Raw genomic sequence first — 15,800 nt, forward strand, 5'->3', positions numbered from 1 at the left:
TAGTTTTATTAAAAACAGAGAGAAGTGGCTGGGCTGAGCAGTGAGTCACTGATCACCCTGGCTCAGTGACGCCATGTTGTAGTTTTAGTCAAAACAGAGAGAAGTGGCTGGGGGTGAGCGCCTGAGCGGTGAGTCGCTTATCACCACGGCTCAGTGACGCCATGTTGTAGTTTTAGTAAAAACAGAGAGAAGTGGCTGGGCTGAGCGGTGAGTCGCTTATCACCGTGGCTCAGTGACGTCACGTTGTAGTTTTAGTAAAAACAAAGATAAGTGGCTGGGGGTGAGCAGTGAGTCACTGATCACCGCGGCTCAGTGACGCCATGTTGTAGTTTTAGTAAAACTGGAGTATGCGTGGGCCTTTATCCACTCACTGGCACGTGAGTCAGTAGGATACGACAGCATAGACAACACACAAATGTGTGTGGGGAGGAAATAATTAGCAACTAGTGAATTGGGGAGAAAAACGGGGGTGCATAAAAAAAGAAATAACTAATGAAGTGATACAGTTTATTGATACGGACACACTGTATGTACATACATAGCATCACTTCGATAGTCTTAACAATCCGTTTTGTGGTTTGTAACCGACTTAAAGATACAATCTCTATACATTTCTTATCCGTCGTCTCCCTCTTCCATTCATTAAGGGAGAGAAGGGGGCGGAGTGTCCGGCTGAGTCCCGTTGAGGCTCTGAACCGTGACGAGTGGGAAGCGTCGGGTTCCACACGGGAACAGAAGGTCAGGGTTCATTCAGGGGTGGTAGAGGTGGAGGAGGGGTCAGAAGTCCTCCCGGTTGCTCCTGGAGTCTCGGAGGTGTGTGAGGGGTGGTGGAGGAGGAGGGGTCAGAAGTCCTCCCGGTTGCTCCTAGAGTCTCGGAGGTGTGTGAGGTGTGGTGGTGGTGGGGTCAGAAGTCCTCCCGGTTGCTCCTAGAGTCTCGGAGGTGTGTGAGGTGTGGTGGTGGTGGGGTCAGAAGTCCTCCTGGAGTCTGGGAGGTGTGTGAGGGGTGGTGGAGGAGGAGGGGTCAGAAGTCCTCCCGGTTGCTCCTGGAGTCTTGGAGGTGTGTGAGGGGTGGTGGTGGTGGTGGTGGGGTCAGAAGTCCTCCTGGAGTCTGGGAGGTGTGTGAGGGGTGGTGGTGGTGGTGGAGGAGGGGTCAGAAGTCCTCCCGGTTGCTCCTGGAGTCTCGGAGGTGTGTGAGGGCTCCCAGCACCTCCTCCCTGCTCCTCCTGCCCAGCTGCTGACCTCCTCTGCAGCGCACGCTCACTGTGTCGCTCGCACGCTCCTTCTCCCCGACCACTGCATGCACGCATGCGCACACACACACACACACACACACACACACACACACACACACACACACACACACGTGCACAGACACACACATACACACACGTGCACAGACACAGACACACACACAACATTATTAACCAATTCACAGAATAACTCTTCCTACTTCCTTCACAGGTGTTACTGATGATACAAATTAAGGCTCTGTTCCATTTAGTGTACAGTGTACAAATGGAACCAAATGGACCCACATTTGCTACTGGTGTAGCAGAGTGTTCCCAGTAACCCAACACGCTCAATAGCAGAACCTTGACTCTGTTTGCCCAGAATGGAACAGAGACTTCATTAGAATCACCGGCAACACCTGTGGAGGAAGTAGGGAAGGGGCCCCGAGTTCTTTCCAAAATGGCGTGTGAGCGTAGAGCCCGTTGAACCCTAGCATCCCCACGCTAGTGCATAGAGCCCGTTGAACCCTAGCATCTCCACGCTAGGCAAGACTTGGCCTGTCGAGTCTCTAAAGTACTGGAATCCGACGGAATTACGGCCCAAGCCCAATGTTGCAACACACTCTTAAAATATAGAATATGCAATTTTAACGGTGATATCGTATATCGTATCGATATCGCAATATTTGGCATAAATACCGAGATATGACATTTTGTCCATATCGTGCAGCCCTATAGACCAAGTACAGAGCAAACTCCAGTCAACCAAGCATTAAGTATAGACTGTTCATAGTGGTTGAAACATTCAACGTATAGATAGAAAGTGCTGAAAAGCTGTTTATTCAAGCATCATACCCAGTATGTAGTTGTACTGGGCCAACTGGGCCGAGCGGATCTTCTTATTGAAGGTGGCGCCCTGATCTTCATTCACACTGGCCATGAAGCCTGCTTCACGGAAGTCCCGGACAACCTTGAGAACGCGCACACAAACACACACACGTACACACACACGCACGTCAGTCAAGCAGCAGATTGTTGTTTGTTTTCTAACAATAAAGTCTGATTTAGAGTTCTCAATCTCCAGCCCGAGTCAAGACAGATTGGGCCAGGGGTTCGAAACGACAATGTATGCCAATTGGTCGGGTGAAGAACAAAAAATAAAATCAGACCAGTCTGAAGTGAGTGGTGCAACAGCGCCCCCTGTTGGTAGTCTAAACATAGGGACGGACATAGGGACATTGCTGTTCCTTGTAGTGGTTGCACCGCTCAAAAATCATTAATTAATTGAGCCCGAAAACAAATAGTGAATGTTTCGAGAGGGGAGATATAAGATTATAAGAGTATAAATCAAATCAAACTGGTAGCCATTTCTTATGTCTTGGGTTTCGGTGCTAATTGAGGTCCGTTTGGGTTTTAATTTTCAGGCCCGTTGAAAACTCTAGACCATTCATGTTTAATATGGAATATATTATCCACTCCACTGACCTGCTGGGCATAAGGCTCACTGTCGCCCCCTACAGAAAGAACCATCACCTGCGATGGAGATAACCACAGCGGCCTAGAGACAGACAGACAGACAGACAGACAGACAGACAGACAGACAGACAGACAGACAGACAGACAGACAGACAGACAGAGAGAGAGAGACAGAGAGGTTCATTACAAATGTTTTATAAATATTCATTATAATATTTCAGAACATGGCCTTAGACCTGAGGCCGATTAGGACCCCAAATTATATGAAATTGGCCCGCCGACCCCCATGTGAAAATATGTCCTTCCGGGGACCCCCCCAGAAGCAAAGATTTGAGTTAAAAACATTGAAAGAATATATTCAAAGATTTGCGCCACATTTTCACGATTTTTCAAAAATAGCAGATCTACAAGCTCGTAGCACGGCACTCGGTGCTGCGCTATGAGCTTGTAGATCTGCTATTTTTCAATAGCCAAAGTCTAACATAATGCTGAAAACGCCAAAAGGGGTTCCCGTCCAGAATGGGTCTAATCCCGCTCACCATTTCCCTCCAAAGTGCTCCGCCAGTATGGCGATCATCCTCTCCACTGATCCCAGAACAGCTCTGTGGATCATGACTGGTCTGTGGTTCTGTCCATCTGGCCTGAGACACACAACAAAACAAAAAACAACAGAGAAGTTTTTTTTAAGGTTTGGACTTAATTTCCAATAGGAATAAAGTCTGTGGTTTCATATGGCTATGGGCTGTGGCAATAATTAAAAATAAATACAAATAATAAGTAACGAAAAATTGTTCATTTTTTGGAACCATGAACTTTAGTTCAAAATTTTGAATGATGAACTAGTTCATTGTAAACAAAAAAACCCCAAACTTTCCCAACACTGGCCTGCCCCATCATGGGCCTCATGGCTCGGCAAGGCTTACTTACTTATTAACAAATTTAGCTGGGGACCCCCCTGGGGGTGCATTGTCTGATAAAACAATGATTCCCAGGAGTTAAATTAGAATCAGGGAATTACTACTCTACGATAGAGGCTGCAGGCTTCTCCTAGTGCCAGCAATATATTAGCAAGCAACAACAGCGTTTCATAAATGGCATGTTTTAAACTTTAAAAATACATATAAATCCATTTCCAGTATACATCGGCGGCGCCAGCGACTGCTTCTTTTTGGAAATTAACGTATTATTACCGGAAAGTGGAAACACATTTATAGACTTCTAATAACTTCTAATGTTCTAACACAGACGAGATGTCCTTCCTTTAAACTATATACATATACTTTTTAAATCAGCAATAAAGTGTAGCCTACTGATTGAAATAGCTAAATTGTAGCTTCTCTACAATTAAGGCTTACAGTGAGCAAGGTAAACACACACATCAAATGCAGAGAGATAGAGTAGTGTCACAGTAAACTGGGATTACAGGTAAACAGAGAACCTAGCATCCCTCTAAACCAGCCATTCTCAACCTGTGTTACGTGTGCCCTTTGAGCCACCAGAAAAAAGACAAAAGTGGAATGAAATATTTATATTAACCCATTTAGACCTGATGTCGAAATTAAAACAATGTCTTCTAAATCCTAAAAGTTTTCTGAAAAACCTGTTTCTATGTCAGTGGTGCTCAATATTTCATGTCAAGGACCCCAAAAATGATATGTAATTGGCCGCCGACGACCATCTGAAAATATGTTATTCCAGGGACGCCCCCAGAAGCAAAGATTTAAGTTAAAAACGTTCACTCTGAAAGAATATATATTCAAAGTTTTGTGCCACATTTTCACGATTTTTCAAAAATAGCAGACCTACACAGAGTGCAGCGCTATTTTTCAATAGCTAAAGTATAACATAATGCTTAAAACACCAAAAGGGATTCCCGTTCAGAATGGGTTAAAACAAGTAGTTCTTCTGAACAAGCAATTGGTTGAAATAGGCTCTCAAGACGTGCTGAAATGAGCATGACAGCACGCCTAGCCGTGAGAGTGCATTAATCACATTAGAAATATCATCAGTTGTACCGATTAGCGGTTAGACATAGTTTCGTCAGAGCAGCAGCATTATTATTGGCTTAGGAATGGAACAAAGATAAATTCACGGAACTAATACAATTTCCCAGAGTTGAGTAGGATGGGGCAGGTCTACGCTCCTATATTTTAACATCAGTTATGATGGTGGTACTTGGAGCCCAATATTTTCTGAGGTAGTACTTATAAGTAATAAGTATAAAAAGGTTGAGAACCACTGGTCTCAACAATATACTATCAAAATAGTAATAACCTGTATATTGAACTATAGGATGCCAAGTGAACAATATCTAAATAATATGCTATCTAGATCACATTTTCCGTTAACTCCTTGACATCCGGCCTATTCAGGTACATCGATTTCTCTCAGCCGGTAGAATCTGGGCTTGTATTCTAGCTGGATGCAGACTTCATGGGGGTTATTAGTAGACCAACTCTTAAGAAAGAAAACAACTGTAAAGAAAGAAACTGACTCATCTCCTCCGTGATAACATGGAAGCGTTCGCAAAGGTATGGGAACCAGTCTCAGAGATACAGTGGACCCTTCTAGACTGCGCTTCAATGTACCTTATTGAACGGTAGTGAATAACAAAGACTCTGGTGACCTGTAATGTACAATCATGTCAAGACTGTGGTGTACTCGGTTTGTCTTGTTTTGTTTTTTGTCATTGTAATGTCCGTATTGTGGTACTTGTTGTTTTCCTATGTTGTGTTAAAAAAAAAAAAAATGTGTGGTTCTATATACATTGAATTGCGATTGAACAGCTGTGGAATTTCAGTCTCAATAAAAATACATTGAAAAAAAAAGGAAAAACGAATAAAGCCCCTATAGTTTTTTCCGAAAAAACGCGGCCGGTGTGCAACCACCTTTAATGTGGTCAAGGAAAAACAAAACTCTCTAGTAACACCCCCCCCCCCCCCCCCCCCCCCCAGCTTCTGACTAGGATCATGGGCTTCATAAATAGAAATGTGTACTGCACGACAACACCCAGTCTTTCTCTCTAATGTTCTCAGTTTGGTCCTTTGTTTAGGCAGAGATAATATTGGACACGGCCAGCTGCTGATTTGGTCCACAGTCTGCAGACACTTTAATCACTTTATTGAGGAATTAGACCCATTGAGGAGAGACCAATAAAGCCTAATTCATGCTCAGCCGCGCACGGAAAACCACGGGAAAAAGAAAGAGAAAAAAAAGGTCAACCTATGAACATACACGACGCATTGTTGAGCTTGTAGGTACACCGTTTTCTGCATAATTGGTCCTCACTAATGCTCATTATGACATGGTACCATTTTTGTCTACTCTGAACTGTTCACAGCTCTCCTCTGTGTTCACACACAGAGGAGAGCTGTGAACAGTTCAGAAACATTGTCTACCAGTGACATCACCGATGCTAATTACCGTAGAAACTTCAATATTTTTTATTCCTGGAAAGTTAGCATCATATAATCGAAGCCATTGTTCTCGCGTTAATACAAAATCAATATAAAAAAAGTTAAATCTGAGAAGAAAAAAAAAGAAACCTGCCTAATGATGAACTCTGAAGTGTCCACAGCTCTCCTATCTATATATACAAGTGAGAAGTTGTACCCAACCCAGGAAAAGGGACCCAAAGTCACACACTGCATACATCACTGACACGTCACTGACACACTGCAACACACTACACTCACACGGCAGTCACGTCACACACTTACCCTCCGCGTCGTTCGGCCGCTATCTCCTCATATCGCGCCGAACGCCGCCCCTCAACACCAACCGCGGAACATCACTCATTGCACTGACACCAACGTTGCCTCCCTTCCACACCCACGCCGGCATTGTATCTCTTCACAACAAACAATATCTCCCCAAGCACCCACACCCCCGCACGCACACACTCACATGTTGCCAGGTCTATTAAAACAAGCCCAGAAAAAATGCCATTCAACACGCTACTTACAACTCGCTTACAATTCGCGGACCTGGCAACACTGCATCCCGTGATTCCCCTCTTTTCATTGGCTGCACCGCCAACATTGATGCCACTATGTAAACAACACCGCAAACCCTGACTTCCTACAGCCTACAGCCTATACTTACACACACTACCACTCGCTTACAATACGTGGACCTGGCAACACTACATCACCCCTTCCCAATGGCTCACAACCCCACCACGTGACCCAGTGGCGGCCGGTCCATAGGGGGCGCTGGTGCGCCGCACCACCATGCACAACCCCTGAATAAAACGTGAATAAGAATGACGGAGAAATGACATCTGCAGCCTGTAATTTATTTAAAATGAGCAATCCAGAAACGTCAATATTATATAATATAAGGAACCACTAACCAAAGGCAGTGATTACAAGTTGTATTATGCTGCCACGTTGTATTCTGCTGCCATGAAATGTCACATGTTGTTTACGTTGTGTGACGTTTCTGATTGGTTACTGAGTGTCACATGTTGCTGCGCGTTCATCTGGAGCATAGATATATACAAACACTAGATGGCTCAAGGCGGAGTTTCTGACGTCGTTCACCCGGCAGCCATCTTACTTCGGGCCTACAGTACAGTATGTTCAATGGCAGCTCAAACATAAACAGTCATAACTCGCTCAAATCTTGACGGATTTACAAACGGGTTGGTTTATTACAAACGTTGTCAACGTGGCTATGATTCAGACTTCAATACAAACGATAGAAAGCCACTGGGTCGAAAAATGTGTGCGATCAATGTTATTCACACCACAAACCACTTGGGGGCAGCATAAACATCACAACACAGTTTGACATATAGTTTAACACACAGTCAACACAGACGCTAGAAAAACATGAATGATGAGCCACATGGAGCCAGGTAAAGATAATAATTCATTTTCATAATGGAACAACAAGACAATGACAAAAAAAAACTGTAGCCTCAATCTACATGGAAAATGCAGTGAAATTAGCCATGTTTGGCAATGCCATGTTTATTTTGTATTTTTAAAAGCCTTCCATTGAATGTGATGATACCTATAGTCAGGCCTGGAATTTCATCCTTTTAGGGGCAAGGCCACTTGGCCTTTAGTGTGGTCAACTTTTTAAGGGCACAAGGCCAAGTGCCAGGGCATGAAGGCCATCAATTAAAAAATGATTTTCCGATGAACATTGGTTCAGAACAGTGCTTCTTAAATAAATAATCACAGCTTTAAATAACAAAATATAAGTAGCTACTGTTGTAAAATATTGTAAACATGTTTTGGGGACCCAGTCCAGAGATGAAAATCATAATGAAATGGCCTAGGACCCTGTCAGGCTGTCACCCTAGGCTAATTAATATAAATTTAATTTGGGGGTCCTTGAAATTTAAATGGCTGAGGATCATTGGGTTAAACTGAGTTAATTCACATAAAATACAATGACAGCCTACATAACTTTTGAATAAGGGCTTGGTTTAGAAAAGCCTATATTTTGTGCTAAACTAATATATTGAATAACATGGCATTGTAGAGAGGTTAGTGACAGATAAGATAATTTCTCCATTGTGGGGCTGCACCGCTGCAGGACTGAGGACTCTGCAGTAAGTCAACACAAAGTGAAAGTGCAGCTTCAAATCAGTTTTTTGTTCTTACCTGGAGACAGTGTGTGCTGTGCACAGGGGAACAATTGTTTAATTATATCCATGGTGTCTTTCTGTCGCTATCCATAATGCGACGCAAAAGTACATTTATGTTTGTTTTGGTGGGCTAGATAGATTCGGTAGATCTCCTCCTTGTATGGACAGCCACGCTGTTTCGCATTAGACAAAAGGAAATCAGCTGGACCATGTCCGACCAACGTTAATACATGTGACGTAGGACCGCCACACTGTCGCAACTGTAGGAAACATTGTTTTGTTTTGAGTGATAGTTGCAGTTTGACCGGATAGCTAGATTAGCTACACTAGTAGGCAGCGTGTGGGCTAAATGCCCTCTGTTTACTCTGTCAGTGCGTGTATGTGTGGCGCGGAGGAGGAGGCGTGCGGGTGTGTGTGTGTGTGTGTGTGTGTGTGTGTGTATGCGCGCGTCATGACGACCAGCGGCAGCGGGGGTAGTTATTAAGGCAAAGTACCGCAAAATAATCAAACCACTTTGCAAATGGCAACACAACTACAACACAAATTTGTTCTGCGCGGGACGTGAGGGGAACATTGGTTACCGTAATGACTGGAAAATTGCGATAAACGGTAAAATGAACTTCTGTGGGCGCCGGTCGGGGCACCACGGCCACTGTGGCCGTATGGGCATATACTTTTTCGAGGGGCACACGGCCAAAGAGAGGGGCAACGACGGCCATGGCCGCCGTGGCCGCCGTGAAATTCCTGCCCTGCCTATAGTGCATGTTTTCTTGACATTTTCATAGCGCCCTCTCTAGGACAAAAGTCACCAGCCGCCACTGACGTGACCCACGTGTTTTTCGTGATACCTTTCACACTTCCGGAAACACTACCGGAAGTTACACAGTACACACACACACACACGCGTGCACACACACACAGTGTACAGCCTGCCGGAAACCAAACGTAGAAGAAGAACAACAACAACACAGGTTCTACACTGATTCTAACTTGGACGGAGAGCACCGCGATTACATACACAGTTACAATAATGCAAACACGACCGTGTCGACACCTGACGTCGTACAATCAGGACGAACCGAGGCGCATATATGGATAAGAACAACAACACTACACGCGCGCGCGCGCAAGCGCAGCAGCACAAAACAGCTACATACAACGCGTGTCACTGTGGACTTCTGTATCTGGGGACTTCTGTATCGCAACGCGGGGCAACGCAACTCTGGGATGAGCGGGCCGAAGGCCCGCGAAATTCTAGTGAGATACAAACAGAGTACAAATAAAAAGTTCCAGACCCCCATGAACGAGCCCATGGGGCCGGGCCGGTGCCGCCCTGCGTCCGAAATGGTTGAGAAATGACAGTTACCGTGCGGCGGTCCCTCTACTGTACTGTACTGTCACTGTACTGGCACACCCGAAAGCATCATATATACAGTTAATATGTTGCGTGTGTGTTTGCGTTAGGTTGCGCACAGGTGGTGAAAAACAACCATGCTGTTTTCGTGCTCATACCCAGCCAGCCAGCTACCCAGCCACCCACCCACACACAGCTCCGTAAGGGAGTGGTTGCACCACTCAAAAAATATATATCCTATATATTATATATAAGACTGTGTCTGAAGAAGAGTCTTGTGCTCAAAACATCACAGTAAATTATGGGTGCATTAAAAGCATCTGTCGCATCGGAGCCCTCAGCGTGCGAGCGTTGTCTTGTTATTCTGTATATTGTTGGTCGCTCAGCACCTGCCCAAGCCTGGGTTGGGGATGTGCAGTATGTCTTTGCTCTGTTCCTGTGTTAGTTAGGACCAATTACAGTATAAGAACATGGGTTGGTAAAGGCGTGAAGTCGTCCTCTAAGACATTGGGGTGAGCAACGTAGCTGTCTAAAGCACTAAATGAGGACATGGGCAAACAATAAAAATACCACACAAAACAATAAAGAATGGTGCTGACAATGACTCATTCAATGTACAGTATAAACACGGGCTCCCTCGCACATCCGCTCGGAACAATGACTCACTGTATGTATTATGATACAGGGGTTCTCAACCCGTGGGTCTCGACCCCTCGGGGGTCGCCAAATTATTTTGGGGGGGTCCCTAAATTATTAAAAAAAGAAAAGAAAAAATAATTAATTTTTGCAACTGAATGGCTGGAAAATGGAAATGAAGAGTTTACATTATAGTACACATAGTACATGCATACACCTTCCCTAATGATTATATCTGATTTCAGTATTTATTCATGGTGTATTGTCTATTATTAGGTTATTGCAGCAGTCAATTTATATTGGGGGTCAGGAGGGGGCGGGGCGGGCATTTCCGGGGGTCCCCGGCCAAAAACGTTGAGAACCCCTGTATTATGATACAGTTCATGTGGGAAAAGCAGAACGAGGACTCGCTCGTTTTTTCTTCCCGGCACGGGAGACCGGAGCCGGGCCACGTCGGTCAGGTATGATTTGAGTCTGGCTTATTAGCCAGGCTAACGGTCAGGTCCCTTTGAGACTGGCTTATTAGCCAGGCTAACGGTCAGGTCCCTTTGAGACTGGCTTATTAGCCAGGCTAACTAACGGTCAGGTCCCTTTGAGACTGGCTTATTAGCCAGGCTAACGGTCAGGTCCCTTTGAGACTGGCTTATTAGCCAGGCTAACGGTCAGGTCCCTTTGAGACTGGCTTATTAGCCAGGCTAACGGTCAGGTCCCTTTGAGACTGGCTTATTAGCCAGGCTAACGGTCAGGTCCCTTTGAGACTGGCTTATTAGCCAGGCTAACGGTCAGGTCCCTTTGAGACTGGCTTATTAGCCAGGCTAACGGTCAGGTCCCTTTGAGTCTGGCTTATTAGCCAGGCTAACGGTCAGGTCCCTTTGAGACTGGCTTATTAGCCAGGCTAACGGTCAGGTCCCTTTGAGACTGGCTTATTAGCCAGGCTAACGGTCAGGTCCCTTTGAGACTGGCTTATTAGCCAGGCTAACGGTCAGGTCCCTTTGAGACTGGCTTATTAGCCAGGCTAACGGTCAGGTCCCTTTGAGACTGGCTTATTAGCCAGGCTAACGGTCAGGTCCCTTTGAGTCTGGCTTATTAGCCAGGCTAACGGTCAGGTCCCTTTGAGACTGGCTTATTAGCCAGGCTAACGGTCAGGTCCCTTTGAGACTGGCTTATTAGCCAGGCTAACGGTCAGGTCCCTTTGAGACTGGCTTATTAGCCAGGCTAACGGTCAGGTCCCTTTGAGACTGGCTTATTAGCCAGGCTAACGGTCAGGTCCCTTTGAGTCTGGCTTATTAGCCAGGCTAACGGTCAGGTCCCTTTGAGACTGGCTTATTAGCCAGGCTAACGGTCAGGTCCCTTTGAGACTGGCTTATTAGCCAGGCTAACGGTCAGGTCCCTTTGAGTCTGGCTTATTAGCCAGGCTAACGGTCAGGTCCCTTTGAGACTGGCTTATTAACCAGGCTAACGGTCAGGTCCCTTTGAGACTGGCTTATTAGCCAGGCTAACGGTCAGGTCCCTTTGAGACTGGCTTATTAGCCAGGCTAACGGTCAGGTCCCTTTGAGACTGGCTTATTAGCCAGGCTAACGGTCAGGTCCCTTTGAGACTGGCTTATTAGCCAGGCTAACTAACGGTCAGGTCCCTTTGAGACTGGCTTATTAGCCAGGCTAACGGTCAGGTCCCTTTGAGACTGGCTTATTAGCCAGGCTAACGGTCAGGTCCCTTTGAGTCTGGCTTATTAGCCAGGCTAACGGTCAGGTCCCTTTGAGTCTGGCTTATTAGCCAGGCTAACGGTCAGGTCCCTTTGAGACTGGCTTATTAGCCAGGCTAACGGTCAGGTCCCTTTGAGTCTGGCTTATTAGCCAGGCTAACTAACGGTCAGGTCCCTTTGAGACTGGCTTATTAGCCAGGCTAACTAACGGTCAGGTCCCTTTGAGTCTGGCTTATTAGCCAGGCTAACTAACGGTCAGGTCCCTTTGAGACTGGCTTATTAGCCAGGCTAACGGTCAGGTCCCTTTGAGACTGGCTTATTAGCCAGGCTAACTAACGGTCAGGTCCCTTTGAGACTGGGCTTCTTGAGAGAAACCAAACACCCCCAGAGCTCGAGGCAGCAATTAGTGGAGCCGGTTTAAAAAAACACAATTAAAAATAATTTGTCTGACAACGAATCGTCAACTTATTAAAGCTGCTATAAGCAATATGTCAAAATTTGAATTTTGAATGACCTTTTTAATTTTATTTTTTTGGTATTCAGACCGCAATCTGCATTCAAAGATGTTCCTAGAAGCTTTGTCATTGGTCGAAAAAAACCCGGTCGCAATGACTAACCAATCAGGAAGTAGACAGACAAATCGACCAATGACAAAGCTTCTAGGAAAATCTTTGAATGCAGATTGCGGCCCCTAGATGTGTCACAGAGACTACATTTATTTTGGGAGCGTTCTACCCATTCCTGGCTGTCTGAATACCAAAATAAATAAATAAAAAAAGTTCATAGTGGAACCGAGCCACACGACAGACCGGTAGAGGTCACAGTCCTGAAAACATGGAGGCTTTAATGAAATAACCACAGAAATCAGGTTAAGAGACACTCTGCGGTCCGTCTTAAAAGGCTTAGTCGTTACACATCTGAGAGAAGCTAAAAGCAGGCGCATGTACGTGTCTAATCTAATGCACGTGCGTGCACACAGCCGCACACACACGCTAATCTACACTCAGATTACACAGAGAAGTGGAGCCGGGCACATTAGTTAAATTGATCCAATATGCTCTAAACATAGACGTTAAAGCAATGTAAAAATAAAACACATTTGTGAACACATCTCATGTCATCAATGCATTATTTACCAAATAAGAAGTGTGTGTGTGTGTGTGTGTGTGTGTGTGTGTGTGTGTGTGTGTGTGTGTGTGTGTGTGTGTGTGTGTGTGTGTGTGCATGCGAGAGAGCACTCTGCTAAAATGGTTTATCTTGGTTCAGCTGTGCGGGGTCATAGAAAACAGATTGATGATCAATCAACTCTATTCAATTATGCTCCATTTTTGGAATAAACACATTTGACATGTTGACAGGAAAGTGGCTCCCCTGCTCGCTCTGTGTGTGTGTGAGTGTGTGTATGTGTGTGTGTGTGTGTGTGTATGTATGTGTGTGCACACGGTTGCCAAAAGCATCAACGCAAATGAAAGTACATGACTGTTCATTTTGTACATTTGTACATTGTGTTCCCCTGATAGAATTTTTGACAAAATGACAGATTGACCTCTTAAGTCTTAACCACTCCGTCTCTCGGCTGTCCTACTGTCTGTCTCTCCTACACTGTCTCCCTCTCGGCTGTCCTACTGTCTGTCTCTCCTACACTGTCTCCCTCTCGGCTGTCCTACTGTCTGTCTCTCCTACACCGTCTCCCTCTCGGCTGTCCTACTGTCTGTCTCTCCTACACTGTCTCCCTCTCAACTGTCCTATTGTCTGTCTCTCCTACACCGTCTCCCTCTTGGCTGTCCTACTGTCTGTCTCCCCTACACCGTCTCCCTCTTGGCTGTCCTACTGTCTGTCTCTCCTACAGTCTCCCTCTCGGCTGTCCTACTGTCTGTCTCTCCTACACTGTCTCCTTCCCAGCTCTCCTACACCGTCTCTGTCTTATAGTAGACTAGGCGGCGGTGGCTCAGGGGTAGAGTGGCTGGATGGTAACCGTGAGGCTGCCAGTTTGAACCCGGGCTCCCCCAGAGTCACTGTCGAAGTGTCCTTGAGCAAGACACTGAACCCCTAATTGCTCCCGATGTGCTATAGTTGGTGCCTTGCATGGCTTCCGCTGCCATCGGTGTATGAATGTGTGTGTGAATGGGTGAATGTAATGCACAATATCTGTAAAGCGCCTTGGATAAAGGCGCTATATAAATGCACCATTTACCATTTACTACCCAGTTACTCGGCAAAATAAAAACGTTTACTTTATTTGTTTATTTAGACGGGACAATACACAAGGAAAGGACAAAGGTGTATCTAAGAGGAGCCATTTCTTTAAGGGCAACTTAAATACAACCAACTCACCCAACATACTGCAGATCAAATCTGATTGGCAGCTGGAAGTCCAACTGGATGGTGGCACACTGGTGCTGTCGACCAATGGCGTCTCTGATCAGGATGTCGATCTAGAAAGACAGAGCGAAGAGAGTCGTTTCATGACCACTTGAACCCCAGCATCAATATTCAGGGGGCATCATCGGCCAAAAACCCCCCCTCACAATGCATCGTCTTACTACCTGTTGTGAGCTTGTAGGTCGGCTATTTATGGCGAAGAGATTTGGAAAAATAAGTGGTCAAATATAAAGTATTTTCTCTTTCATCCTGGACATTAAAGCTAGCTAGTTAAAGGTGCTGTTAAGCAATATACAAATTAGATTCTGAAATCTGTGGCGGATGACTTCAACTCCAACACTACTTTTGCCACCAGAGTCATTCATAATAAAAGGCACTAAGAGTGCCAAGCAGGCAAGACTTTACTCTGAAAAGCCTCGCCTTCCATTTCCCCCCCAAAACCCGGGAGATTATTACGTCACGCTGTCACATCTAAAATATCTCTAGAAGCGAACGAGATGCTTCCTGAAGTCAGAAATGATCCCAGAACATCAGCGCTTCGGTCAAAACCATGGAGCGCCGTACGTACATATAAAGTTATGAACGGCAGTGTGCATGCGCGAAACACAAGGAGATCGCTGAAGAAGGAAAGGCAATTTTTTTTAAAATTACATAGATTGTAATCCCATCAGAAGAGAGAATTTACAGGATAAAACGAGTGATATTGGAACGATGAAACAAATACACGAGCAGAGAAAACTACACACGCTGATAGAACATCGCTGTGGGGTTCTCTCTCTCTGAAGAAAATAAAATAACAAAATACTAAAAAGCTGGAGGCGCAGGGAGACCCCTGCAACTGAACACTCCGTAGCAAGGATTACTATCAGAATATTGTTGCTGTCCGGAAGAATCCACCTACGCCCATTTAGTGGTGGTTTCTTCCAGACAGCAGATACATAGAACTTAGATGCTTCCTATTTATCAAGCACATTTTACTTACATGACTTTGAGCTAAGACTGATGTTTGATTGATTGAATACTTTATTTTAACAAGTTTGATAAAGGTACAGTAAAAATAATAACAAAGAGCCTCCTAGACCTTGATTCCATTGTTCCAATACCTCACATATAAAAAACAAAACAAAAAAACTATACCAATAGATTTATGTACAGAGAAGAAAAGACAAGGGAGGGTTCTGTGTGTGCCAACTCAAGATAGTTTATTTGTTGTGCAGGAAACAGAACAGAATGGAACACACACACACACACACACACACACACACACACACACACACACACACACACACACACACACACACACACACACACACACACACACACACACACACACACACACACACACACACACACACACACACACACACACACACACACACACACACACACACACACACACACACACACACACGTTAATC

At 45.2% G+C, this 15,800-nt stretch overlaps 1 protein-coding gene across 1 annotated transcript in view; it reads right to left on the reverse strand.

The window, feature by feature from the left end:
• Positions 1–1,089: 1,089 nt before the first annotated feature.
• LOC306924170 (threonine--tRNA ligase 2, cytoplasmic-like) overlaps positions 1,090–15,800 on the reverse strand; it is a 54,896-nt gene continuing 40,185 nt past the window's right edge. Inside the window, exons 14-18 of the mRNA XM_079502564.1 lie at positions 14,335–14,435; positions 3,245–3,346; positions 2,715–2,787; positions 2,085–2,199; positions 1,090–1,293 (exon numbers count right to left, since the gene is read on the reverse strand). Coding sequence (XP_079358690.1) covers positions 1,151–1,293; positions 2,085–2,199; positions 2,715–2,787; positions 3,245–3,346; positions 14,335–14,435 — 534 coding nt within the window. The 3' untranslated portion in view covers positions 1,090–1,150. The remainder of the gene's footprint in view (positions 1,294–2,084; positions 2,200–2,714; positions 2,788–3,244; positions 3,347–14,334; positions 14,436–15,800) is intronic.

This window comes from Electrona antarctica (genome assembly GCF_951216825.1).
Source record: "Electrona antarctica genome assembly, chromosome: 6".
Lineage (NCBI taxonomy): Eukaryota > Metazoa > Chordata > Actinopteri > Myctophiformes > Myctophidae > Electrona > Electrona antarctica.